The sequence below is a fragment of the Lactuca virosa genome, chromosome 8 (assembly GCF_052849685.1).
Source record: "Lactuca virosa cultivar CGN04683 chromosome 8, Lactuca_virosa_CGN04683_v6, whole genome shotgun sequence".
NCBI classification, from domain to species: domain Eukaryota; kingdom Viridiplantae; phylum Streptophyta; class Magnoliopsida; order Asterales; family Asteraceae; genus Lactuca; species Lactuca virosa.
In genome coordinates, this window is record NC_136433.1 from 95,871,499 (window position 1) to 95,894,723 (window position 23,225).

Genomic DNA, 23,225 nt, shown 5'->3' on the forward strand with positions numbered 1-23,225 from the left:
ATTCAAACTACAACATTGCTAGTAAACTATAATAGGTATAGTTTAGGAAGTTACTAATGCTATTACTAGAACAATGAAACATACAAAGAGTCAGTTCATACATGAGTCAATACATACTATTATGAGAGACAATACTCACTATAAAGAGAAACAGATAGAGAATACTATTACGAGAAACAATACTCACTATAAAGAGAAACAGATAGAGAGAACACTATAACGAGAAACAATACATACTACACACTATACACTAGAGAACATACTACATACTAGACAGAGAGAACATACACTACACTAGTACATACAATACATATACAAGAATACTATAACATAATGTGAGATACTACTTCGGGGCATAGCATAACTGGTATGGCTCGTTTTGTAACCAGAATCTCCTGGAGGGAGAGCGTGAATTTGCGTATAGATCTATACTGGATTGACTATCCTACACCTTACTGCTCGCTACAGTGGGACTTGCAAGTCTACGGGGTGCCAAATTTTATTTCTTCCGACGTCTTTCATCGTCGTGTTTTAGTCAGTTAGTATGGTACAATCATATCACATTTTACCTTAATTAACTAACAAGTTTAAAGGTAGTTAGTACATGAGTAGTTACCTAGATAGAACTACAGTACATCATTATTTTTCCCAATTCATTCACATTGTGATCTTCTCACATAAACGGTAATGAGAAACTATATTTTGGTAATGATAGTCATACTTTGGGAAAACTCATACTTTTACAAAAGAACAAACATAGAGAACAGTTGAGTCTTGGTAGAAGGCTACACTAGTAGAAAATATAGGATTTTCTAGGAAGTTTACAAACATCTACATCGAACAATTACAAACTTTTACATCAAACATTTACATTTACATTCTTCAAACTTATACAAACAAAGACACTAAAATACTTATGAACTCACCAGCTTTAATGCTGATCTACGCTTTCAAAATAACTTGTATTCTCAGGTCGCCAATAGACAGGTACCGATGGCCAGGTTTTGAGAAGATGGAGCACATTCAAGACTCATCTTTTATTTTGATTATACATTTTGGTGTCTTATAAACTTCAGAACACACTTGTATTAAAATTATTACTATTAATGCAATGGATGATGTTGTTGCTTGTTTACTATTATGCATTGTTGTGATATTGTACATGACGTCCTCCGCCCCGAACGTTTCCGCCGTTCCGGTTTTGGGGTGCGACACCAAGATAGGCGAGGCCTTAGATCAGTAGTACAGTAGAGTATGTTTAGCTTTATGATATGTGTTATGTTATATGATTGTATATGCTTAGCGGGCGAGGCCCAGAGACAGGCGAGGCCTAAGAGAACAGATCTGTATACCGAGCGGGGCTCGATGCCAGGCGGGGCCTGATGCCGGAGCGAGTCCGATGTCGGGACTAGTCCCGATGCAGCGGGCGGGGACCAAGTATGTGGTTATGTGTATGGTATGTGGTAGTATGGGGAACTCACTAAGCTTCGTGCTTACGGTTTTCAGTTTTGGTTTCAGGTACTTCCGGTAGGGGAGGGAAGAGCTCGGGATGATCGCATGGCACACACCAAAGAAGCTTAGCATGGGATGTTTACTCTGATAAAATGAATAAGTGTTTTGAAAAGATACTCTGATTTGTTATGTAACTCTTTTAGTATGTTTGAAATGATTTGATACTATGATTTAGTAATGTTTTAAGAATAAATTTTTGGTCATGATTTTTTGGATGTTACATTAGGGTACACTATCAACAACCCGTTTATATCTAGATTTGAGATCTACACTCCATTCATAAATTTATATTTCAACAACTCTTCTCTCTTCTCTTCTCTAGTGGTGACAGATGGTGGTTGCCGGAGTTGAAAATGAAGTCATGACACGGATCTAGGGTTTCGATTCTACATCTCCATCATCCGGTTCTTGCATTGCCGGAGGGATTTTATGACTGATTTTAGGTTTGGCGATTTCATCTCGACAATCTATGTTGATTAAAGGTTTTAGACTAAGATTTGGTGTTGATTACAAGTTTCAAAATTTGGTTTGGTTTGGTTTTAGAGTTCAAAAAATCAATGTTTATTTCATTTGGGTTTGAGTTTCAGATTATGTTTCTAGTATTAGATTTGGTGGTGACTTGAAGTGGTAGTGACAACAGGTCGTTGGTGGTGACATGAGTTGATTGTTAGAATTGAGAAAGAGGACAGAGAAGATAGATAGACATGAAAATAATACAAGTTTTAAAATTTTAATTAATCTAATATAGTTGATAAATTATAAACAAATGAAAAATAAATAGAAAATGGAAATAGTAATTTCATTTCATGTATGTAGGGATGAAACAACAACCACAAATGGCTAACGACGATAGGGACTAAACATGCAAGGAAATGGAGACCCATGGACGGTCTAAGTTAATTTTTGAAAAGAAAGACCGAACGTGCCTTTTGTCACCTGCACCGACGAATATTCGTTTAATTTACTCCCTTTTCAGTCTTTATTTAATTCAATCTAATAAAAAAATCCTATAATTCAGAAAACACAATATAATTATCAATAAACTACTTAAAATCATATGAAAACAACATGATAATATGTCAAGCGATGAATTAAGCTTCATTTAATGATATCATACCTGATTAGTCAATTAAATGATTCAATCTTTTATAAGTTTTGTGAGTTTAGGTATAACATGAGTGCATTATTATGTTGATGCTCATGGCCAAGTTCCACACAAATCTGCCAAGAAAAAGCAAAACTAGCTAGCTCCAAAGTACAAAGAGTTGATGCTCAATTGTTCATCTCAACAAAACTACTGCAAATTCAATCAGTAGAAGTAATCTATATACTGTCCTGATATCATATGAAACTGCACAAGACATCAGGCCTTTGTTTCAACAGATTTTGTTAACGAGGCAAAAATTAGGTCTTTGTTTCAATAGTTTCTTTGAGGGAATAATGTCACTGCACAAGACATACAGACATACAATTGGTAAGATAAAACTTTTTTATTCACATAGTCACAGAATAAGACATACAGACATACAATTGGTAAGATAAAACTTTTTTATTCACATAGTCACAGACACAGGACAGACATCAAAGATAGATAAATTGTCCGCCGTACCTCGCACCATAACGTAAATCACCGTCGTCACCGGTATGTACTAAACCACCGCTTTTGGATATGTCCTGTTGAAGGGAAAGGGACTAACATCACTTTTTTTAATTAGATTTCAAGAATATAATGGATAAGAATCGGAGCAGTAACATGCAACCTGGCTCTAAAAAAATGTGGAAACCTGTTATTGTAGGTCATGATGACCACTTGGCGAATATTAAAAAGTTTAATCACCTTTTAAAACTTAAAAGGATTTAAGTGACCAAATGACCACAACTTCACAAGTTGAATTATGACCTTAACTAACGCTTAAATAAACTAATTCAAGTGACGATAATAGAAAAACAAAGCAGAAAATCACACTCACGAGATGTCTTAGTTGCCTGAACTTTCCTGCAAGAAGAGCATTCAAAAACTTTATAACCACCTCCTGTCCATCACAACATCACATGGCATGTGTTAGTAAAGAAAGATAGAGAAAAAGAGGTAAGGAAACAAGGGCAAATAAATGTTCTTACTTTATCAAGACTATACACCCGACGTAAAATCATGACCTCCAAACTATTTCCACCACCTTTGGTGGCAAGGTCCCTGTGAATGATGGAAAACCACACAATTAAATGTTAAATGTTTGGAGAACGAACAAACATTACTCATGATTATAAATACTCTCCACAACATACAAATGAAAGAAATAATTTATAAGCATTATGTTCCTACAACTTCTACCACTAAAATTTTTGCACCCAAATAATAGGAAATATGACCAGTAAAATACCAAACGACTCTTTCTAATTAATAAATAACCCAAAAAAATAACAAGGATCATTGAAGGACATCAGGGATGTAATTTAATAAAATTTCAAGGCCACTTACTCTAAAAAGGCGCCAGTGAGAGAGTAACAATTTGTGAAGTCGACATATTTTAACTCGTTAAACCCCTGCAATGGAGATTACTAACAGATAATTAATCAACAGGACAATTTCACATGTTAAAAAGTCAACATATTCATGTGTTCTTCAAACGCCAGAGAGAGACAATGGATACCTTCACCAGCTCGAAAGCTTCAGAAGGAAACAGTTTGCATGCTTGCAGTACCAAAGTGGTTATCTTAGGGCAGTTGACCACAAATTCTTTGCACACCGAGGTTTCTACCAAATCAGGTCTGCCTGCGTTGCGTGTGAGATGAGATCTCACAGATCGAATTGATTCTACAGTCTTTTCAAATATTAAAAAAAAAAAATCATCAACAAAGTTTAGAATGGACAAACCTCCGCTAAATTCGAAGATAAAATGCTCTAGCAAGCGACAATATCTACTCACGGACTCCAGTATACGACTGATATAAACATGCCTGTCATCAAAAAAACTTTTTCTTGTTTCTCAAAAGAAATGGACATTACAGGAAACACAATACAAATAACAAGTGATATCAAGATTTAACTAGTAGTTCAAGATGACCGTAAAAAGCTTACTATTGTCTTCTCTCTATACTTTTATAATGTAGAAAACTACAATATGAAGCTTATAGTTACTCTACAGTCATGGAGTGCGAATAAAAGGTCAGCCTTTACATTCTTCCCTAGCTAGGTATCTCAAGCTCCAGTAATTTTTAGGTAAACGTGATTTTGAGAAACAAAGCCAAAGGACTTATTATAAGACTTAATTAACACCCACAGACAAAGCTAAGCAGCACACTCATAGTTGGCATAAAAAAATTTAAAAATATTTATTATGTTCAACTACTATAGCTATTATAAATTTATAATCAATAAATAAAGAAACAAACCATTAAACTAGCTAAAAACGTTCAAAACTTCATCCTTAATAGCTTTTATTCTGATTTAACCCTTAAAAAAGAGAAAAAATAAAAATAATAAATAAATAAAAAAAAAAAAAGCTCTAATGTCGCTATTGACAACTATGAGCACACTGAAGGGAGAAGTCATCAATAAAGCCAAGGGACTTACATGTCCACAAATTTTAGTTCAACAAGAGAATGGCAAACCGACAAAGATGCTGAAAGTGCGTCCGAAAGTGCTGTCTTATCCTTCATTGTAATTCTGTAAAGGTGCAAACTTCTCAAACGAGACCTTGCAATTACAACATACAGTGTCAGTAGATACTCTATACTTGTACAATAATAATTCGTTCATTCCAAAATAATGAAAACATACCCAGGTACACCACCATTCGCACGCAAAGAACTCAGGCAAGAGGCTGTTAAGAAAGGTGACTCCTCTCTTTGTTGGAACCGCTTAATACCCCATTTATCATCATCATCATCGATGATATAAGGCGGCTCTACACCAATCTTAATAGACCTTATGTTGAAGAAGAGATATTAGTAATTGTATGCATATTGTAGTGTAATGAACAATTAATGACAACGGTTATTTGATACCAGACAACATAATGCAAAATTATGTGCATTCATAAAACTCACGGAATCAATGTTATCCTCATGCTTCTAAGGCCCAATGGTAATCACAAATTGAAAACGCTAATCTCAAATTGATTATAATAAACTTTCCTCAACCTATGAACTAAAAATAACAAGCTATGACACTTTAAAGCTCATTGTATATAAAGCCGTGTGAGTATCATGATATCAACTGTGTGTACAGAACTGGGGTTTCGGTTATAAAACAAGCATGCATGGATGCAAATAGTAAATCATAAATTTAATTTGAGACCCAACGGAGGCAGTTATGATATGTTCTTTGAATGAAAAGGGCTTCCAGAAAATACTACCCGACAATAATAATTTTACCAAATCTAATTAAATGACAAAATGAGCCATATCACAAGAGGGAATTAAGAGATATATATTACTGAAGCGCACTTCCAGCTCGCTGAATCATCTTAGATACCATATCATCTTTGTTGTTGGGGTCTTTGCTCTTGGGTTTGATCTTGGGTGCTAAAGTACCCAAGTTAATATTAATATAACACAAAGGATCTGCGGCGCACTTCTTAAAAAACGAACAGGTAGCTGCAGCACAGAATAGGCTTTGGGTATCAAACATAGAGAAAACCTAGAAATCAATAATATCACAAGATAAATAAACACCACAAAAATCACTTCAATTACAACACACGATGCAAATTAAAATTCGAAATACGTACCTTGATTGTGAGGTCTTGAGTGAGAGCCCAGACGGATGCATTATGAACGGAAGAGCGTTTACGAGCGGATCTCTTGCCAGCTTCGAGCAATACGGATGAGAGGTGAATAGCACGTTCGATAAAATCACCGTCGTTTTGGTGGGAATCGGTAGACCTAGATTCGACAAAGCCATCGAATGAGGCGTCTATTAAGGCGGAATCGGAAACAGCAAACAAGGACTCGAATAGAGCATTGATGTTCAATTGATCGTAATTATCATCCCTAGGTGAATGTTTGGCCATGGAACTGGAAGTACGTGGGAACGGAAGTACAGTTGCTAGCGGGAAAAAAACTAGCTTTTAAACTGAATAACTTTTAGGGATAACGACCAATGCGGGGTAAGGGGTAGCAGGGCCATCGCCCAAGAAAACAATGGGCCAAAATTAATAGTCCAGTAAGAATTTTGTCCATCGGCCGAAATTGAAGCAGCAGCCAGCAGTAATCCATCGCTAGAAACATACAGCTGCAGCTGTCCCATAGTCGCACGCCTAATATATGAGATTCTCTATTTTCGTCCATATATTTCCTCCTTAAATATTGGTTAAATATTGGTCAATCAGTTATCTTCTTTCCTTTTTTGTGATTGTTTAGCTTATTTATTTTGTCTCTCTTGTTGTAATCGATGTATGAAAAAGCAATAAAGAAAAGCTTTATCTCTAGATGATATCAGAGCGGTTTTAAAATCAATTGATCCCATCATCATGACCGGAAACGAAGGTGACAAATGTGGATCTAGCACCATCGACTTCTCATCGCCATACTACCTACATCCTTCGGATTCTCCTAAGCAACCTTCTGTAAATGAGGTTCTTACAGATGGAAACTACAACGATTGGGTATGAGAGATGACCAACTTTCTCTTTGCCAAAAACAAAACAGATTTCATTGATGGAACCTTGAACAAACCGGAGATTTCGTCTCCAGAATACAAACCATGGATGAGGTGCGATGCAATGATAAATGGGGGTGGCTTACCACAGCCATGGAGAAAGGCATACGTGACAGCGTGAAATACGCCAACACATCATTAGAGATTTGGTCAGACCTGAAAGAAAGATTTGGAAAAGAAAGTGCACCGAGGGCTTATGAACTAAAGCAGAAGATTGCCGCTACACGTCAAGAGGGCAGCAACGTTTCGACCTACTACACCCATCTCAGGTCATTATGGGATGAGTCTCATTCAATTTTTGCTTTTCCATGTTGTTCATGTAACAAATATACGTGTGAACTAGGAAAGACAATCACCGCTCATCTTGAGAAACAACAACTTTATGAGTTTCTTATGGGCCTAGACAATGATTTCAATGTTATCGAGACCCAAATCTTAGCAACAAAACCCGTTCCTACTCTAGGTACGGCTTATCACATGGTGGCAGAAGATGAAAGACAAAGGGCCATATCGCTTGAGAACCAAGCCACTCCAGAACCAGCTGCATTCAAAGCCTTCCAGAAACGTGATTTCAGACCAGCGAAGGGGAAGCACACGGCCAAACAAGAAAAAGAAAACAAACAAGATGATGAATGCACTTTTTGTGGAAGGAACGGGCACAAACGAGAAGGGTGTTTCAAACTAGTTGGTTATCCCGATTGGTGGCCCGGGAAGAGAGACGACAAGACAAAACCAAAAGCTGCATGTGTTAACACCTAAGCAAGCTCCATACCCGGATTAAATGAAGAACAATACCAAGAGTTTATGAAGTTCTTTTCGAGTCTGAGCAACAATGGTGAGACAAAACCCGAGGCCAACATGACAGGTAATAGGGAAGATGTATGGGTTGTTGACACAGGTTGCACCGAAAACATAATTTACAAATCCAACATTCTTAAAAATAAGAAGGGAATCTCAAATGAAGCTCCTGTCGTCATACCAAATGGCGATACCATTCCTGTTGAGGGAAAGGGAGATTTTTTGTTGCCATGGCGAAAATTAAAAAGGGGTTCTTTATATCCCTAATTTTAAACATAACCTCCTTTCTGTTAGCAAAATTTGCAAAGATCTCAAATGTGATGTAACCTTTTTCCCTACCTTTTTTGTCATGCAGGGGCTTCGAACGAGGAGCTTGATTGGATCGGGTAGGTGCCAAGGGGGGTTGTATCTCATGGACATGTTCAAGAAAGGAAGACAAGTGATGATCGTCACCACAGACACATGGCATAAAAGATTAGGACATGCTTCACGGGATAAACTCTCCAATGTCAATCTCTTTAAAGATAATTATAGTAAACTTAGCAATGTCTTTTGTGATTCGTGTGCTAAGGCCAAACATGTTCGTAACCCTTTTCCAAAGAGTTTTATTAAAACCAATGGTTGTTTTGAACTTATCCATTGTGATATTTGGGGAGGCTATCGGGTTCCTTCATACACACGCGCAAATTTTTTTCTCACCATCGTTGACGATTATAGTAGATCGGTGTGGGTCTTCTTAATAAAACACAAGAGTGATGCTAGTCAATGCCTAATGAATTTTCATAAGCTGGTTGAGGTTCAATTTGAAAAACGAATAAAAAGGGTTAGGTGTGATAACGGTGGGGAATTCACATCCAACGCCATGATCGCCTTTTATGAAAAAACGAAATTTTGTTAGAAACTACTTGCCCCCACACCCCTCAACAAAACGGGGTTGTGGAAAGGAAACACAGACACTTGCTCGAGACAGCACGTGCCTTACGCTTCGAGGCAAATATTCCACAAATATTTTGGGGAGAATGTATTTTAACCGCTGCATACATAATAAATCGTCTCCCATCGAAGGTGATTGAAAACAAGACCCCTTACGAACTTGTTTGGAATGAAGAACCTAATTATGAGCATTTGAGAGTCTTCAGATGCTTAGTTTATTTTAAAAACACCAACACCGGATGAGACAAATTTGAAGCAAAAGGGAAACCCGGAGTTTTTTTGGGTTACCCGCAAGGAACAAAGGGATACACAATTTATGACATTGAAAGTAAAAAAAAATCATTGTGAGCCGTGACATATTATTTCTTGAAGACAATTTTCCCTTCAAGCACATTTCCGGAAGCTTTGATTGCAGCAAAGATGAACCAACCAAAGTTCATTTTGAGTTCACTAACTCCAACTTGGACGGTGGTGAGCGAAACAACTGTTTTGATGATCCATCACAAGATTGTCCTAGCACCACATCTGATGATACAAGAACTGAAGAAGAAAACAATGCTCAACATGAGGATGATTCTTTTGAAAATGGTAGTCCCATTTTGGATCAAGAAATCCAAGAAAATCACGCCATTCCTCACGATGAACCGGAACCAAGAAGCAAAAGGATACGAATACAACCGACTCATCTCAATGAATAAGTCATGAACCTTCCCCCTTCGGTCACCAACTCACAACCCGGCTCCTGTCAAGCAAACTCGATGGTACACCCCATTTCTCATTTCGTTTCTTATGATAAATTTTCCCATTCTCACAAAGCCTTTTTAACGGAAATAAGTTCTAATCAAGAACCAAGTTGTTTTGAACAAGCTGCATAGGATGAGAAATGGCGGAATGTCATGCATCAAGAAATAAAGGCTCTTGAAAAGAATGGGACATGGACTTTAGAAGAATTGCCGAAAGGAAAGCGACCTAAAGACTCAAAATGGGTTTACAAGACAAAGTTCAAATCCAATGGAGAGTTTGAAATATACAAAGCCAGACTCGTTGCAAAGGGTTTCACACAAATGGAAGGAGTAGACTATCATGAAACCTTTGCTCCGGTTGCCAAGCTTGTCACTGTTCGAACTCTATTAGCCGTTGCAACCAAGAAAAACTAGATCATCCATCAACTAGACGTCAACAATGCGTTCTTACATGGAGACTTAGATGAAGAAGTCTACATGATGATTCCAAAAGGGTCTGCAAAGGAAGGAGAAACTAGAGTCTGTCGTCTTCAAAAATCTCTTTACGGGCTCAAGCAAGCATCAAGAAACTGGTACAGAAAGTTAACAAGTTTCCTTATCTCCTTGAGCTTCGAACAATCAAAAGCAGATCACTCCTTATTCACTTATCAAAAGGGAGGGGTCTATGTTGCTATCATTGTTTATGTAGATGACATCATCATCGTTTGGAATAATTCCGACAAGATTCAACGGACAAAACAACAACTTGACAATGAATTTAGTATCAAGAACCTTGGACCCCTGAAATATTTTCTTGGGATTGAGGTTGCCAAAACAAGTGATGGCTTAGTTTTGAGTCAACGAAAATACATCGTGGACATCTTAAAGGATAGCAGAATGTTGGGTTGTCGGCCAAGTGCTTTCCCTTACGAGCAAGGAACCAAACTAGACAAAGGAGAAGAACGAGCTCGAGTGGATGCTACCCAATATCGAAGACTTGTGGGAAGATTGTTGTATCTACAAGCTACCCGACCTGATGTCACATATGTCGTGAATGTTCTCAGTCAATTTGTATCGAACCCTCGTCAAAACCATTTGGAAGCTACAAATCGAGTCTTAAGATACTTAAAAGGAACACCGGGTCAAGGGATTCTTCTTTCCCATGAAGAGCCTTTAAATTTGACTGCTTACTGTGACTCAAACTGGCTTGGGTGTCCTTTCACAAGACGGTCCAGAATAGGGTACCTTCTTTTATTCGATGGCGGCCCCATCTCTTGGAAAACAAAAAAACAGTCAGTCGTCTCTCGGTCTTCGGCAAAGGCAGAATATAGAGCGATGGCTTCCACTATTAGTGAAGTCTTGTGGGTGAGATGGTTACTCAAAGATATGCAAGTTCAACTCATAACACCAACATCCTTGTTTTGTGACAATCAAGCTGCTCGTCACATAGCTAATAATCCCGTTTATCATGAACGAACAAAACATGTTGAAATGGATTGTTTCTTTGTTCGTGAACGTGTAGAGACTAGAGACATCGAACCACAACCAATTGAAAGCAAACTTCAACTTGCAGACCTTCTGACTAAAGGTCTCAGCACACAACAACTTCGTTCTCTACTAAACAAGATGGGCATTCGCGATCTCCACGCTCCATCTTCAGGGGGAGTATAGGATTCTCTATTTTCGTCCATATATTCCCTCCTTAAATATTGGTCAATCAATTATCTTCTTTCCTTTTTGTGATTGTTTAGCTTATTTATTTTGTCTCTCTTGTTGTAATCGATGTATGAAAAATCAATCAAAGAAAAGCTTTATTCTCCTGTGTCACCATTGATTTCTAGATAATATTGGTATTGGAAAGGTGTTTCGGATTGAGTTTCAAAAGGAAATATTGACTTGTTTGTTTTTTTTAAAACAAATATGCCTAATAAATAAATTGTTTGACAACTAAAGAAACACTTTTGAAAAGTGATTTTCAAAACCTTTAAAAAATAAATTTTTAGGAAATCAAAAAATATAACTTTTCAACTAGGTTGTTGTTGATGTGACATTGACATGGCATGATGACACAACACTTTTTGGTTACATCACATTTTAGGTGTAAAAATTGAAGAAAAAAAATGAAATGTAACGACTTAATTGAAAAGAAAAACATAATGTTATATTCAAATTATCGTAATTATCCCTACGTGAATGTTCGACCATGGAAAGTAAGGTGCACCGTGCACATGACGTGGGATCAGAAGTACACTTGCTAGCGGGAAAAAAACCTAACTTTTAAACTGAATTAGCTTCGGGGATAACAAACAATGAAGGCAATGAGAGCAACATGGCCATGGTGCCCAGGAAGACAATGGGCTTAGAAGCATCAAGTATACAACACTTTTTATGGGTATATTTGGGCCAAAGTCTAGTAAGAATTTTGTGAGTGGCCCAAAACTAAGGCAGCGGTAAATTCATCGCAAGCCTAAGTTATTCTAGAACCGTTGTTGTAGCATTGATGGCACCGCTAATATTAATATTGAAAGGGTGTTTAGGATTGAGCTTCAAAATAATTTATCAACTTATTTGTTTTTTCTTTTTTTTTTGAAAAAGATTCAAATAAATTGTTTGACAACTAAATAAACATATTTGAAAAATGATTTTCACAACCTTTAAAAAAAATTAAGAAATCAAAAAATATAACTTTTTAACTAGACATTTTGACATGTCAGTCTTGAAGATGTGACATTAACATAACATGATGATGTGTCACTTTTTGGTAAAATCACATTTTGGGTGTCAGAATTGAAACAAAAAACAAAATGTTATGACTTAATTGAAAAAAGATAACTAAGCGTCAAAATCAAATTTTTATGAAAACTAGGTATCTTTTTTGGAATTTTCCATTATATAAAGGTTTTTATGGGACACTTACAACAAATGATTATGCTAATTATATTCATTCCCACATGTCTCCAGCGTATTTGTGAGTTCGTAGTTCACACTCTCAACCGTTCTTTTGCATTCTATGGAATACGTGACTTAAAAAAACTCAATGATCATTTATTTCAATAAGGGAAAATCTAATGTCATTAATACGAATATTAGATTTAATCAATTAGTTATGACCTTTTTTTATCTTAATTTACAATAACAAATTAAATGAACTCATTTAGTAGGTCATGTAGTTCAACTTAAATATGTATCATATTATGTTGCATAAACCAATAATTCCATGATTCCACCTAATTGTATGATAGCTTCGACATGGAGAGGATTTCAATGCATCAATGGTTGTCTTATTGTCGATTCTTGATCGCGATGTAAGGATGAATCTAAATGGATCATTGATATCTTAATTTTGTGGCCTAAGATGTGACACCATTGTGTATAGTTAGGTTGTGTAGTCGCGTGATTTCAAGAAATTAAAAAATCAAGAGTTGTTTGGTAACGTCATGGCCATGCATTTGGGTTTTAAATCAAGAGTTTTATGTAGTCGTGTGAAGTTTTCATTTGGTGGAATCAATATCGGAGCTTAAACAATTATTATTATTTTTTTTTTTTTTTTTTTTTGGGGGGGGGGGGGGGGCGCGTTGAAAGTTTTATAAATTAAAATTAACGTTCTTACACAAAAAAAAAGCCAAAAAATTTTCATCATCAACCTTTCTTTTGAAAAAATAATCAATAGTTTTCATCTTTCCATGATTGTATCTATAAAAACCAAAATGGGGGAACAATTGATTCAATAAAAATTAAAAATTATACAAACATAAACAAGACTCATCACTCATCAACTTATTCTATACAATCATTAACAAAAATTTGCAATAACTCATTAACGGTGTGTAAAAAGTAAAAACTGAAATAAAAAAGTGAAGGATAAGTGTTGAAGATGTGGGTCTGACATGACATGATGACGTGAGACTTTTAGATGACATCACATTTTAAGTGTCAAAATTGAAACAAAAAGGTAAATTATAATTAATTAATTGAAAAAAAAAATAATGTCAAATTCTGATTTTTGTGAAAATTTAGTGTGTTTTGAAATTTACCCTTATATAAAGGATAAGTGTGAGATAGTGTATTATACGAGTTTATTTAAAAAATACAAAACTACAAAAACAGTCCCTATAGTTTACCAAAGGTCATAAACACCGTCCGTGCTAAATTTTTTTGACGAACATAGTCCCCGTGGTTTTCAAAACTTGCATGAATGGCCCTTTTGCTGACGTCATTAATGTTCATCCGTTAATGTGAGGGCATTTTTGTCTTTTCAAGTAGTAGGGACTGAGTTTATGAATATGGGTAAACCATAAGGATCATTTATATATTTTTCTCTATATCTTATGTTTATGACTTTGCCTAGTTTTCACCCTTTTACTTTTTAAAATATCACTTTAACCATTCATTTTGAACTTTGTAAAATGTTACTTTCACCCCTTTATTTATTTTTTTAAAATTTCGTATTTATCCATCTTATTATATATAATTTGATTTTTCTTAATAACTTTTGTTCGTTAACCTAAAAAACTAATTTTTATGTGTTTATTTTTATAAATGCGTCGGTAAAAATTTAAAATGGTCATCGTTGCGATGTGATTTTATAACTTTATTTTGTTAACTTTTCTAAAAAAAATTATTTATGTTTTATGCACGTGTCGTTAAATTGGAGTTTGCATATGTTTCGACGTACTTTTTTTTAATGTTTTCGTGTATAATTTTATGTACGTTTCCTACGTATGATTCGTATCGGATATGATAAATTTCGCTCGTTAATTAAAAAAATGTATTATATCCGTGTTTGTCTACATTTCAACGTATTTATTTTTACGTTTACTTGCTTAATTTTATGTATGTTCCTTACGTATGAGTCGAGTCACATATAACAACTTTTATTCGTTAACTTAAGAAAATGTATTATATTCGAGTTTGTCTACGTTTCAACGTAATTTTTTTAATGTTTTTTACGTATCAGTATAGATTCGAGTTCGTCAATTTTTCGACGTAATTTCTTTTAAGTTTTCATACTTAATTTTATGTATGTTATTTTTTTCGTTCGTGTTTTTTACGTCGAAAAGTATTTTTTAGCCTTAACGATCTAAACGAAAGTTGTAGTATACGTTAAACCGCGAGCGTGCATAAAAGAACGCCCAAATCTGACTTCGTATGGGGAAGTTATGATTTTTTCAAGATTCGGCATAGCAGTATGCAACCCGGAGTTCGAATATTAGATCAACCGATTTTTAGCCGATGCAACCTAAACGAGAATCGAAGATCTCGTTAATAGGAGCTCAATGATAAAAAGTCAAATGAAAACAGACGTCGGATGACAAAGTTATGAATTTTAACGGACTTTTCCTGTCCCGGCCTGTTAAATTTATAACTTTAAAAATAAAGTCAAAATTAGCTGACGGAGTCTAAACGAAAGTTGTAGAGTACGTCTCCATCTACGCGTGGATATAAAGAACGTCGAAAACCGAGCTAGTATGCGAAAGTTACGAATTTTAGAAAACGGGAATGTAAATTGCGAGACTACTTAATGAACGCCCCGCGCAAGAAGAGGGAACGTCCCGCGTCCGCGCAACCCTTGGCTCCAAAGTGGTCCACATCTCTCCTTCTGAAGTCCGACACGTAGCCTCTCGAACGCGATGCGTACGCAGGAGCTGTTAGGGTCGAATTATGTTGTAATATGTCGAAGTCTGTTATTCCCTTCGTATGTTTGTTAAGTTTATTTACTGAGGTGTATTTCGTATGTTGCTTAAGTGTCAATGCCTTAATATTTTTTTGTATGCTTTCACAGTTCCTATAAATAGGGAACTTTACTAGAGTTAGGAAAGAGTTTTACAGAACCTGTCTATTTTCTCTGTAAAAGTTGAAAGTGTAATAGAGCAGAAACCGGATCTTATTTACTTCGTGTGTTCAATCTTCATTGATTTTTACTCTGATTTGATTCATACTTGATTCTACGATTCATCAATTGGTATCAGAGCAGGAATCACAACCTGTGATTTGATTTTCACGTTGTTTCAAAAAGTTTTTTGAATCAATTTTGGTTCAAAAAAATTTCCGCGCTTTTTGAAGTGAAAATTTGTTCTAGATCGTTAGGTGTAATTCGATTCTGCAATCGAATTGTTTAATCGAGTGTTCTGTTGGTAATCTCAATTCAATTCTGTTATTTGCTTTCAAATTTTCATTGAATTCTCAAAAATCATCATCCGTACATCAATGACGAACTTCAATCTCAATTTGTCACACCCCGAAACCGATGGCGGAAACGTTCCGGGGCGGAGGACGTCATGTATAACATCACAACCAATGAATAACAACAATCATAGCAACACAACCATTACAGTGAATACTTAAGTAAAAATGTTCACATCAGTTCTGAAACTTGTTTGAATTACATCATATAACTTGTATGAATATAAACATTAAACTCTTATTGCTTCAACTCTTCAAAAACCCAGCAGGTACCTGTCTACTGATTTCCTGAGAATACAAGCAGTTTAAAAGAGTATCCGCATAAAGTTGGTGAGTTCATAAGCGGTGGTTTGTAGTGAAAATAGTTGATGAGTTCGGAAAATATTTGTATAGTTTCAAGAAAATCCGATATTTTCCTTAGCGAAAATGTAGTGTTACCAGTTCTGTAATAAACCATGAATATCTGTATGTTTCCAAGAAAGTCCGATATTTTCTTTAGTGAAAAGGTAGCGTTATCGATTTCGTATAAAACAATGAATGTTCGTTACTGAAAACTGTAGTGATATGCGAAAATACTACCTCGTGTGACTAGCTAAAACTAATCATGAGGTGTAAGTATTTTGTATGTGAAACCATTGCATAATCGGTTCTGTTTAAAAAGAAACCCTGGCTTTAACCAGTATACGCAGTGTGTATCAGTTCTATTTAGTAAAAATAAAACTGTTGAAGAGTGTTAAGTTGTAAACTAAAGGTGATTTATACATAATGTGAGTCGTATAACCATGTTTGATATGACTAGAGACCTTTCCAACGTTCTTCAGGCGTCGAGTTAAATGACATTTGTACATCTCAGGCGTGCCCGCCTAACTGTAGCTAGCAGTCCAGATGTGGGATTGTCAGTCCCGAATAGATCTATTCACAAATCTCACGCTCTCCCTCCAGGAGACTCTGGTTATACAGTGGTAGGATTTATCCCTGTACACCTAAGGCTACAGTAGTGAAGTAGCGCCTCACAGTATCGTACAATCTAGTTTACATGTAGTGTAGTAGCGTTCTACCGTAGTGAAAGTCCGTATGTATACCGTATATAATGATAATTACAGTTATGAAAAAAACCATGATAAAGTGGTGATGTAACTGTAAACTATTTATGTCTTCGTGCATATGTTTAGTAGTGAAAGTGTTCGTACTCGTGATGTTTAGAAAATCCCAAACTATACCGATTATAGTTTGCATGAATAGTGAATAGTGTGTCCGGAAAACTATGCAAATTTTTGTGAAAACGTCCCTTATGCTCAACACAGTACAAAAGGGTTAAAGTATGAGATTTGCATAAGTTTTGAAAACATTTACGTTTAGCTTGTATTCCCCCCTGAAAACATTAAAAATACAGAAAATGTAGGGGTATGAACTCACAGTTGTTGCGTGAAATCGTTGACTGAAATGAAGATCCTCGAGTTGTTGCACGACACTTAACGAAATCCTATTATCAAATAAATACATATATATATATATATATATATATATATATATATATATATATATATATATATATCTAAATTAGCGATTTCGATAAATAAAGTGTCATAAGAGCACTTGTATTCGGTTGAGGGAATGTTACCGGGACTTGATCGAATCAAAGAGGGTGAGTTTTCAGCCAAAAGCACCACCAAAAAGATGTTTACGGTCGAAGAGGAGTTTACGGTTCTTGAAGGCTTGGACCGTACACTCAAGAACAGAGTTTACGGTTTCTGAAGGTTGGACCATAAACTCAATAACAGAGTTTACGGTTTCTGAAGGTTCGGACCGTAAACTCAAGAACAGAGTTTACGGTTTCTGAAGGCTGACCGTAAACTCAAGAACACTAGAGCTGGGTGCTGATTTCGAAGAGATGAGTGCCCTGAGACGTTCCAAAGCGACCCAAACGTGGTTTCTCGATGATTTCCGAAGTTTGAAGGCGTTTTGAGTGTTTACGGTTAAGGTTCTTAGAGAGAGAAGGAGAGAGTATTTGGCCAGAAATGTTCTAATGAAGGTGGAGGCATCGTATTTATAGGGGTGTTGTGGGGGGTCCACTCTTCACTGACCGTAAACAGGTTTACGGTCGTAAACGAGTTTACGGCCGTAAACACGTTTACGGTCGTAACCTCACTTAGACCGGGAATGTTTGATTTTTCGAGATTTTTGGGTTTCCGCGCGATTTTTGGTTCCGACTCGTAAATAATTTAATTGTATACATAACTAGATTATTTTCAAAACCAAGAAGTTTGACGGAAAAGTTAACAAATTCGAGATTTTATTAACGAAACTCGCGTAACGGAAACGGACAAAGTTTCGGGTTGTCACACAATTCAATGACTTCTTTCTCTCATCTGCTCGGATCTTCAACTAAGATTCCAATGTTAATTCCTGAATACTATGATCAGTGGGCTGATCGCATGCAGGATTACCTAAATGGACTCGATGAAGAGTTATGGTCTTGCATCTCTGAAAATATCATTCCTCCTGCAAATGTTCGACCAATTGGATCATCTTCTGGAACTTCTAGTGTCGAAAATCAATATGATCGTTTGAAGAAGCTGGAAAAACGATGCATGAGAGAATTGCGAGGTGCATTGCCTCCTGTTGTGTACAACTATGTAAGGAGTTGTACAACTGCCAAAGAGATCTGGAATAATCTGAAAGAGAAGTTTCAAGGAAGCGAGAAAACGAAAATCAATTTTGTCAAGCAATGTTTGGTGGAGCTAAAGGATTTCAGACAAAAGGAAGTTGAAACAATTGAAGGTTATTACGATCGTCTGAATGAGTTGATTTATCGCTGTAATCGTTATGGAATCACTAGAACATCGATGGAATTCAATCTCATTTTCGTAATGGGCCTTCGTAAAGAATGGAGAAGCGTGAGTATGATGATGAAGAATCAGCAGAGTTTCGATACTTCAACTCTAAATGACTTGTACGATCAGTTGAAAACTCATGAAAGTAAGGTGAATGAAATGGCCGAGGAGTCGAAGCTCAGTCTGGGAGGTCCACTAGCGCTTGTCTCCAAAGTGTCTGAGAAAGAAACATACAAAAAAGATGATTATGAGGAGGAAGAAGGATTTTTAATTAATTCGGACGATGAGGCAATAGCTTTTTACTCAAACAATCGTGTCAAGAAGTTTTTCAAGAAGCCTTTTTCGAAGTTCAAACAAAATGAAGGAAAAGGAAGTTTCGTGATTAAAGCTGTTGGTGAGGAGAAAAAGAAGTTTGAGAAGGCTGATAAAAAGGTTACAGAGGTGAAGAGTGAGAAAAAGTTAAAAGGTGATTCGGGTGTGGATTGTCACTACTGCAATGGAGCAAATCATTTATCGAGTGATTGTATGCTTCGGAAGAAAGAAGAAAAGAAGAACAAAATCAAGGATGAAGCGTATTATGTCGAGAGGCTGGAGGAGGTCAGGGCTAAAGCCAAGAATTTGTCCTTGGTGGCTAAAGATGAGCACGAAGAAGATGACACCTATCAAATCTGGTCTTCAGGATCAGATGATGATGAAATGCGTAACCCAACGCATGGTGCAATGTATGCGAGGTATGAGGAGGATTCGGATGAAGAGGAAAAGGTGACAGGACGATGCTTCGTATCAAAATCTGCTGACAAGTCTCCGATGACAACAAAGGTACGTTCTATTCTTGAATCTTTTAATATTCCAATAAGTGCTTAGACTCTGAATTAGTATCTTTTGATGAAACTGTTACTTATTTTGACTCAATTGTTGTGTCTGCTAGCAATGAGGCTAAGAAATTGTCAATGCAGTTGTTAGAGACACAGAAGCGTTTAGATTCGAAAATAAGTAAGGTTGAGTGTTTAGAACTACAAATCACAACATCATGTGTGATAGAGATGCTTTATCTAGTGATGTAAAAATGTTGTTAGCACAACAAAATATCTATTGTAACACAGCAAAAAGACTTTATGGAAAATTAACAGATTTACATCATTCGTGTGAAATAAGCAAAGATCAACATAGAAAATTATTGCCTTTTCTAGCATTTGAGAGAGAGAAGGTAGATAATATTTCGTATGACTGTGAGAAAACTATTGTTGAGTTTGACAAAATCCCAGATGATAGATATGCTTATGGAATTGTCAAAATTAATGAATGTATGGATACGAATGCATTAGTTGATATTGTAAATGAAACTTTAACCAAATCAGAACAAATCAAAATTTTGAAAAAGACTGAGAATTCGACATCTGATTCTCAATCTAATTTTGCCGATATTGAAGATAACTCTGACAATATTAGCGAAATTAGTGATATTGAGGATGTTGATTGTTCTCAGTTGTCTGTCATTAATGTTGCATCAAAATCTAAAGGAAAAGAAAAACTTGAGGATTTGGAGGTTAAGATTGACATTGACAAACCTTCTACTTCGAAAGATTGTGATTCTGTGGATATCCGAGATAGTCAAACGGATAGCAGTGATGATGAAAATGATGATGATTCGGATAAAAAGGTCTCATCAAACAAAGATTCGACAGAAAGAGAAATTCCTCATGTTGTTGTTGATCAAGTATTTGGGGAAACTGAAAAATTCGACAAAGTGTTGTCTGAAAAAGGAGCCCATTATTTGGAAACAAATCAAGTGGTGTATCCTAATTTCAAGTGTACTGATGATGTTGTTTTTCCAAATCAAGTGTTTGTTACTACTGGAAATGTTGAGAACATTATACCAGAACTCAACAAAATGGTCGAAAATGACAATAAGAAAACAACAGACGAAGGTTTCTTTTCAAATCAAAGCACAGTCGAAAATACTTTAACAAAGAATTCGTATACTTTTCAAAGACAAAAACCACAACGCAAATGGGTTGAAAAGTCGAAAATTGTGAAAGAAGTTACAAAAGAGGTTATTGTGGAAAATGAAACTGTTGTCAAATTAAATTCAAAAGAATTTAAAGAACAAATTGACAAATTTTCAAAAGAAAATGCGATTTCAAAAAGACAAGCTCGAAAGAAGATTTTTTGGCAAACTGTGGAATTACAAAGGCAACAAAATGATTTAACCTTGAAAACAACTAAAAACACAAAGTCTAAATCTGTTGAGAAAAAGTTTCCACTTTCTGCAAATCATTCAAATCAAAAGAAAAATCCCGCTCAAACACATAAAACGAAATCTGAATTTCAATCAAACACAAATTCTTCGAAAGCTTCAAACTCATCATTTTCCCAAGATAACAAAACCAAATCAACAAATGTTCAAAATCAATCCTCAACACAACGATTTTCCTCTAATCAAAAAACAAGGTTTTCTCAAAAACAAAAATCTCAAAATGAATTTTCTCAAAACATAAGTGTTGGAAACAATGATGGAAGTCGATACGCAATGGCTTTTCGACCAAAATCAAATGTTGATTTCATCCCACAAAAACCGAATTTTCCAAATCCAACAAGAAAACAAACCTTCAAAGTTTCGCACACAAAAGGATTGTCTCGTGACAAAAACACTGATCACTGGCTTGAGGGAAAAGTACGAATGTATCAATCAAGGAAATACTCTCAACAACAGATTCACGAAGCTTATGAAAAGTACGTGAATACTTCGTCAACTGCAAGCTCATCTTCCAAAGATTCGAACATTTCGGTGAAAACTTGGCAACCGGTTTCGAAGGAAAAGCATGTTAATCCTCAATATAAAAAGACGAAGGCATGTGTCAGTGACAATCCCAAACTAACAAAAACTTATGTTTTTGTTCCTTTACCTAGTGATGTTGACTTAATTGATAGTTTCAAAAACAAAGTTTGTGATTTGGTTAAAAGATTCTAAATTTCATTATGTTCTCAAAGCTAATTTTCAAGGACCCAAAAAGCCTTGGGTACCTAAATTCTTTCATTGATTGCAGGTACTATGTGACGAGCAATATGATGAGAAATGGTATATTGATAGTGGTTGCTCACGTCACATGACTGGACAAAAGGAAAATTTGAGAGATTATCGAAGCTTGGAAAATAGAGGGGTGGTGAAGTTTGGTAACAATCACAAATGTCAAGTGAAAGGATATGGAAAAGTCACGAATGGAAAATTCACTGTTAATCGTGTTGATTATGTAGAAGGTCTTCAACATAACTTGATAAGTGTTTCACAACTTGTTGTGGGCACTGGCAATCAAGTGGTGTTTAACAAAGAAGGCAACATCATTTCGAATGTCACGACTAATGAAGTTTTGCTCAAATCCAAACGTCACGGTGACATGTTTACTCTTGATATCAAACCAATCATCGGCAAACCCTCAGTGTGCTTACTTTCTAAAGCTTCATCATACATCAGCTGGCTATGGCATCATCGATTATCACATTTAAATTTTTTCGCAATTTAAATAAGTTGGTAGTTGATGATCTTGTTCGAGGCTTACCAGTTTTAAAATTTGACAATGATACTTTATGTGCAGCTTGTGAACAAGGAAAACAGCATAGGAAAGGTCATCTAGTTGTGATAGATTCGAAAATTATGGAACCGTTGGAACTTCTTCATATTGACCTTTGTGAACCATCAATTGTTGAAACTCTCAACAAGAAACGGTACATTTTGGTTATTGTTGATGATTTTTCTCGATTCACTTGGGTGTATTTTCTCAGGTTAAAATCTGAAGTCGCTCAAACAATGATTGATTTTATCAAGAAAATTGAGATGAGTCTGAAAAAGAATGTTCGAAAAATCAAAAGTGATAATGGCTCTGAGTTCAAAAACAACATGTTGGATTCATACTTAATTGAGAAAAGAATTTCGCATAACTTTTCGTCTCCATATACACCACAACAAAATGGTGTAGTTGAACGAAGAAATAGATCACTTTGTGAAGCAGCAAAAACTATGTTGACATATGCGAATCTTCCTCAGTATCTATGGGCCGAAGCGGTGTCAACAACATGTTTTACTCAGAATCGTTCTTTTATTCATCGTCGCTTTAACATCACTTCGTATGAAGTAATCAATAACCGAAAACCAAATGTTAAATTTTTTCATGTGTTTGGCTGTAGGTGCTTTATCATGAATCTCAAGGACAATCTTTCGAAATTTCAAGCAAAAGCTGACGAAGGAATTTTCTTGGGATATTCGCACAATTCGGTGTCATACAGAGTGTTAAACAAGCGCACACGCAAAGTCGAAGAGACATTTAATCTTACTTTTGATGATCATTATGTCAAATAAGTTGAAAAACAATTCGAACAAAAGCCAATTATTAATGAATCAACAAATGAATCTGACATTGTGAATTCATATGATTTTGATTATGATTTAATTTTTGGTATTCCTGACAAGGCTGTGGATGCTGAAGTTCGTGCAAATGATAATCAACAATATGAATTGTCGAAGCATACTGATGACTTGCAAATCCCTCAAACTATTGAAGATGTTAATTCAATAACGAATTCTCC

General features: G+C 35.8%; 2 protein-coding genes across 2 annotated transcripts; one reads left to right on the forward strand and one right to left on the reverse strand.

Annotated features, from left to right (window-relative positions):
• Positions 1 to 2,716: 2,716 nt before the first annotated feature.
• On the reverse strand, positions 2,717 to 6,729 carry LOC145133932 (F-box protein At4g02760-like). The gene is made up of 11 exons (XM_079068872.1): positions 6,246 to 6,729; positions 5,952 to 6,154; positions 5,294 to 5,440; positions 5,087 to 5,209; positions 4,388 to 4,470; positions 4,164 to 4,285; positions 3,992 to 4,056; positions 3,634 to 3,706; positions 3,483 to 3,545; positions 3,122 to 3,186; positions 2,717 to 2,958 (listed from the first exon to the last, which is right to left on the reverse strand). Exons 1-11 carry the CDS (start codon positions 6,525 to 6,527, stop codon positions 2,889 to 2,891), a joined length of 1,296 nt encoding a protein of 431 aa, XP_078924998.1. The 5' UTR covers positions 6,528 to 6,729; the 3' UTR covers positions 2,717 to 2,888.
• Positions 6,730 to 7,219: 490 nt separating this feature from the next.
• LOC145130656 (uncharacterized) lies at positions 7,220 to 7,933 on the forward strand. Its single transcript, XM_079065427.1, has one exon. It carries the CDS (start codon positions 7,220 to 7,222, stop codon positions 7,931 to 7,933), a length of 714 nt encoding a protein of 237 aa, XP_078921553.1.
• Positions 7,934 to 23,225: the final 15,292 nt, after the last annotated feature.

Excerpts from the sequence above, each read along its gene's own strand:
- LOC145133932 (XM_079068872.1), bottom strand. The coding sequence starts at position 6,527 with ATGGCCAAACATTCACCTAGGGATGATAATTACGATCAATTGAACATC. Across the intron at positions 5,441-5,951 it reads CGAGCTGGAAGTGCGCTTCA|GTCTATTAAGATTGGTGTAG; the intron begins GTAATATATATC and ends CTTCAACATAAG. Across the intron at positions 2,959-3,121 it reads GATTTACGTTATGGTGCGAG|TGACATTATTCCCTCAAAGA; the intron begins GTACGGCGGACA and ends TGTCTTGTGCAG.
- LOC145130656 (XM_079065427.1), top strand. The coding sequence starts at position 7,220 with ATGGATGAGGTGCGATGCAATGATAAATGGGGGTGGCTTACCACAGCC.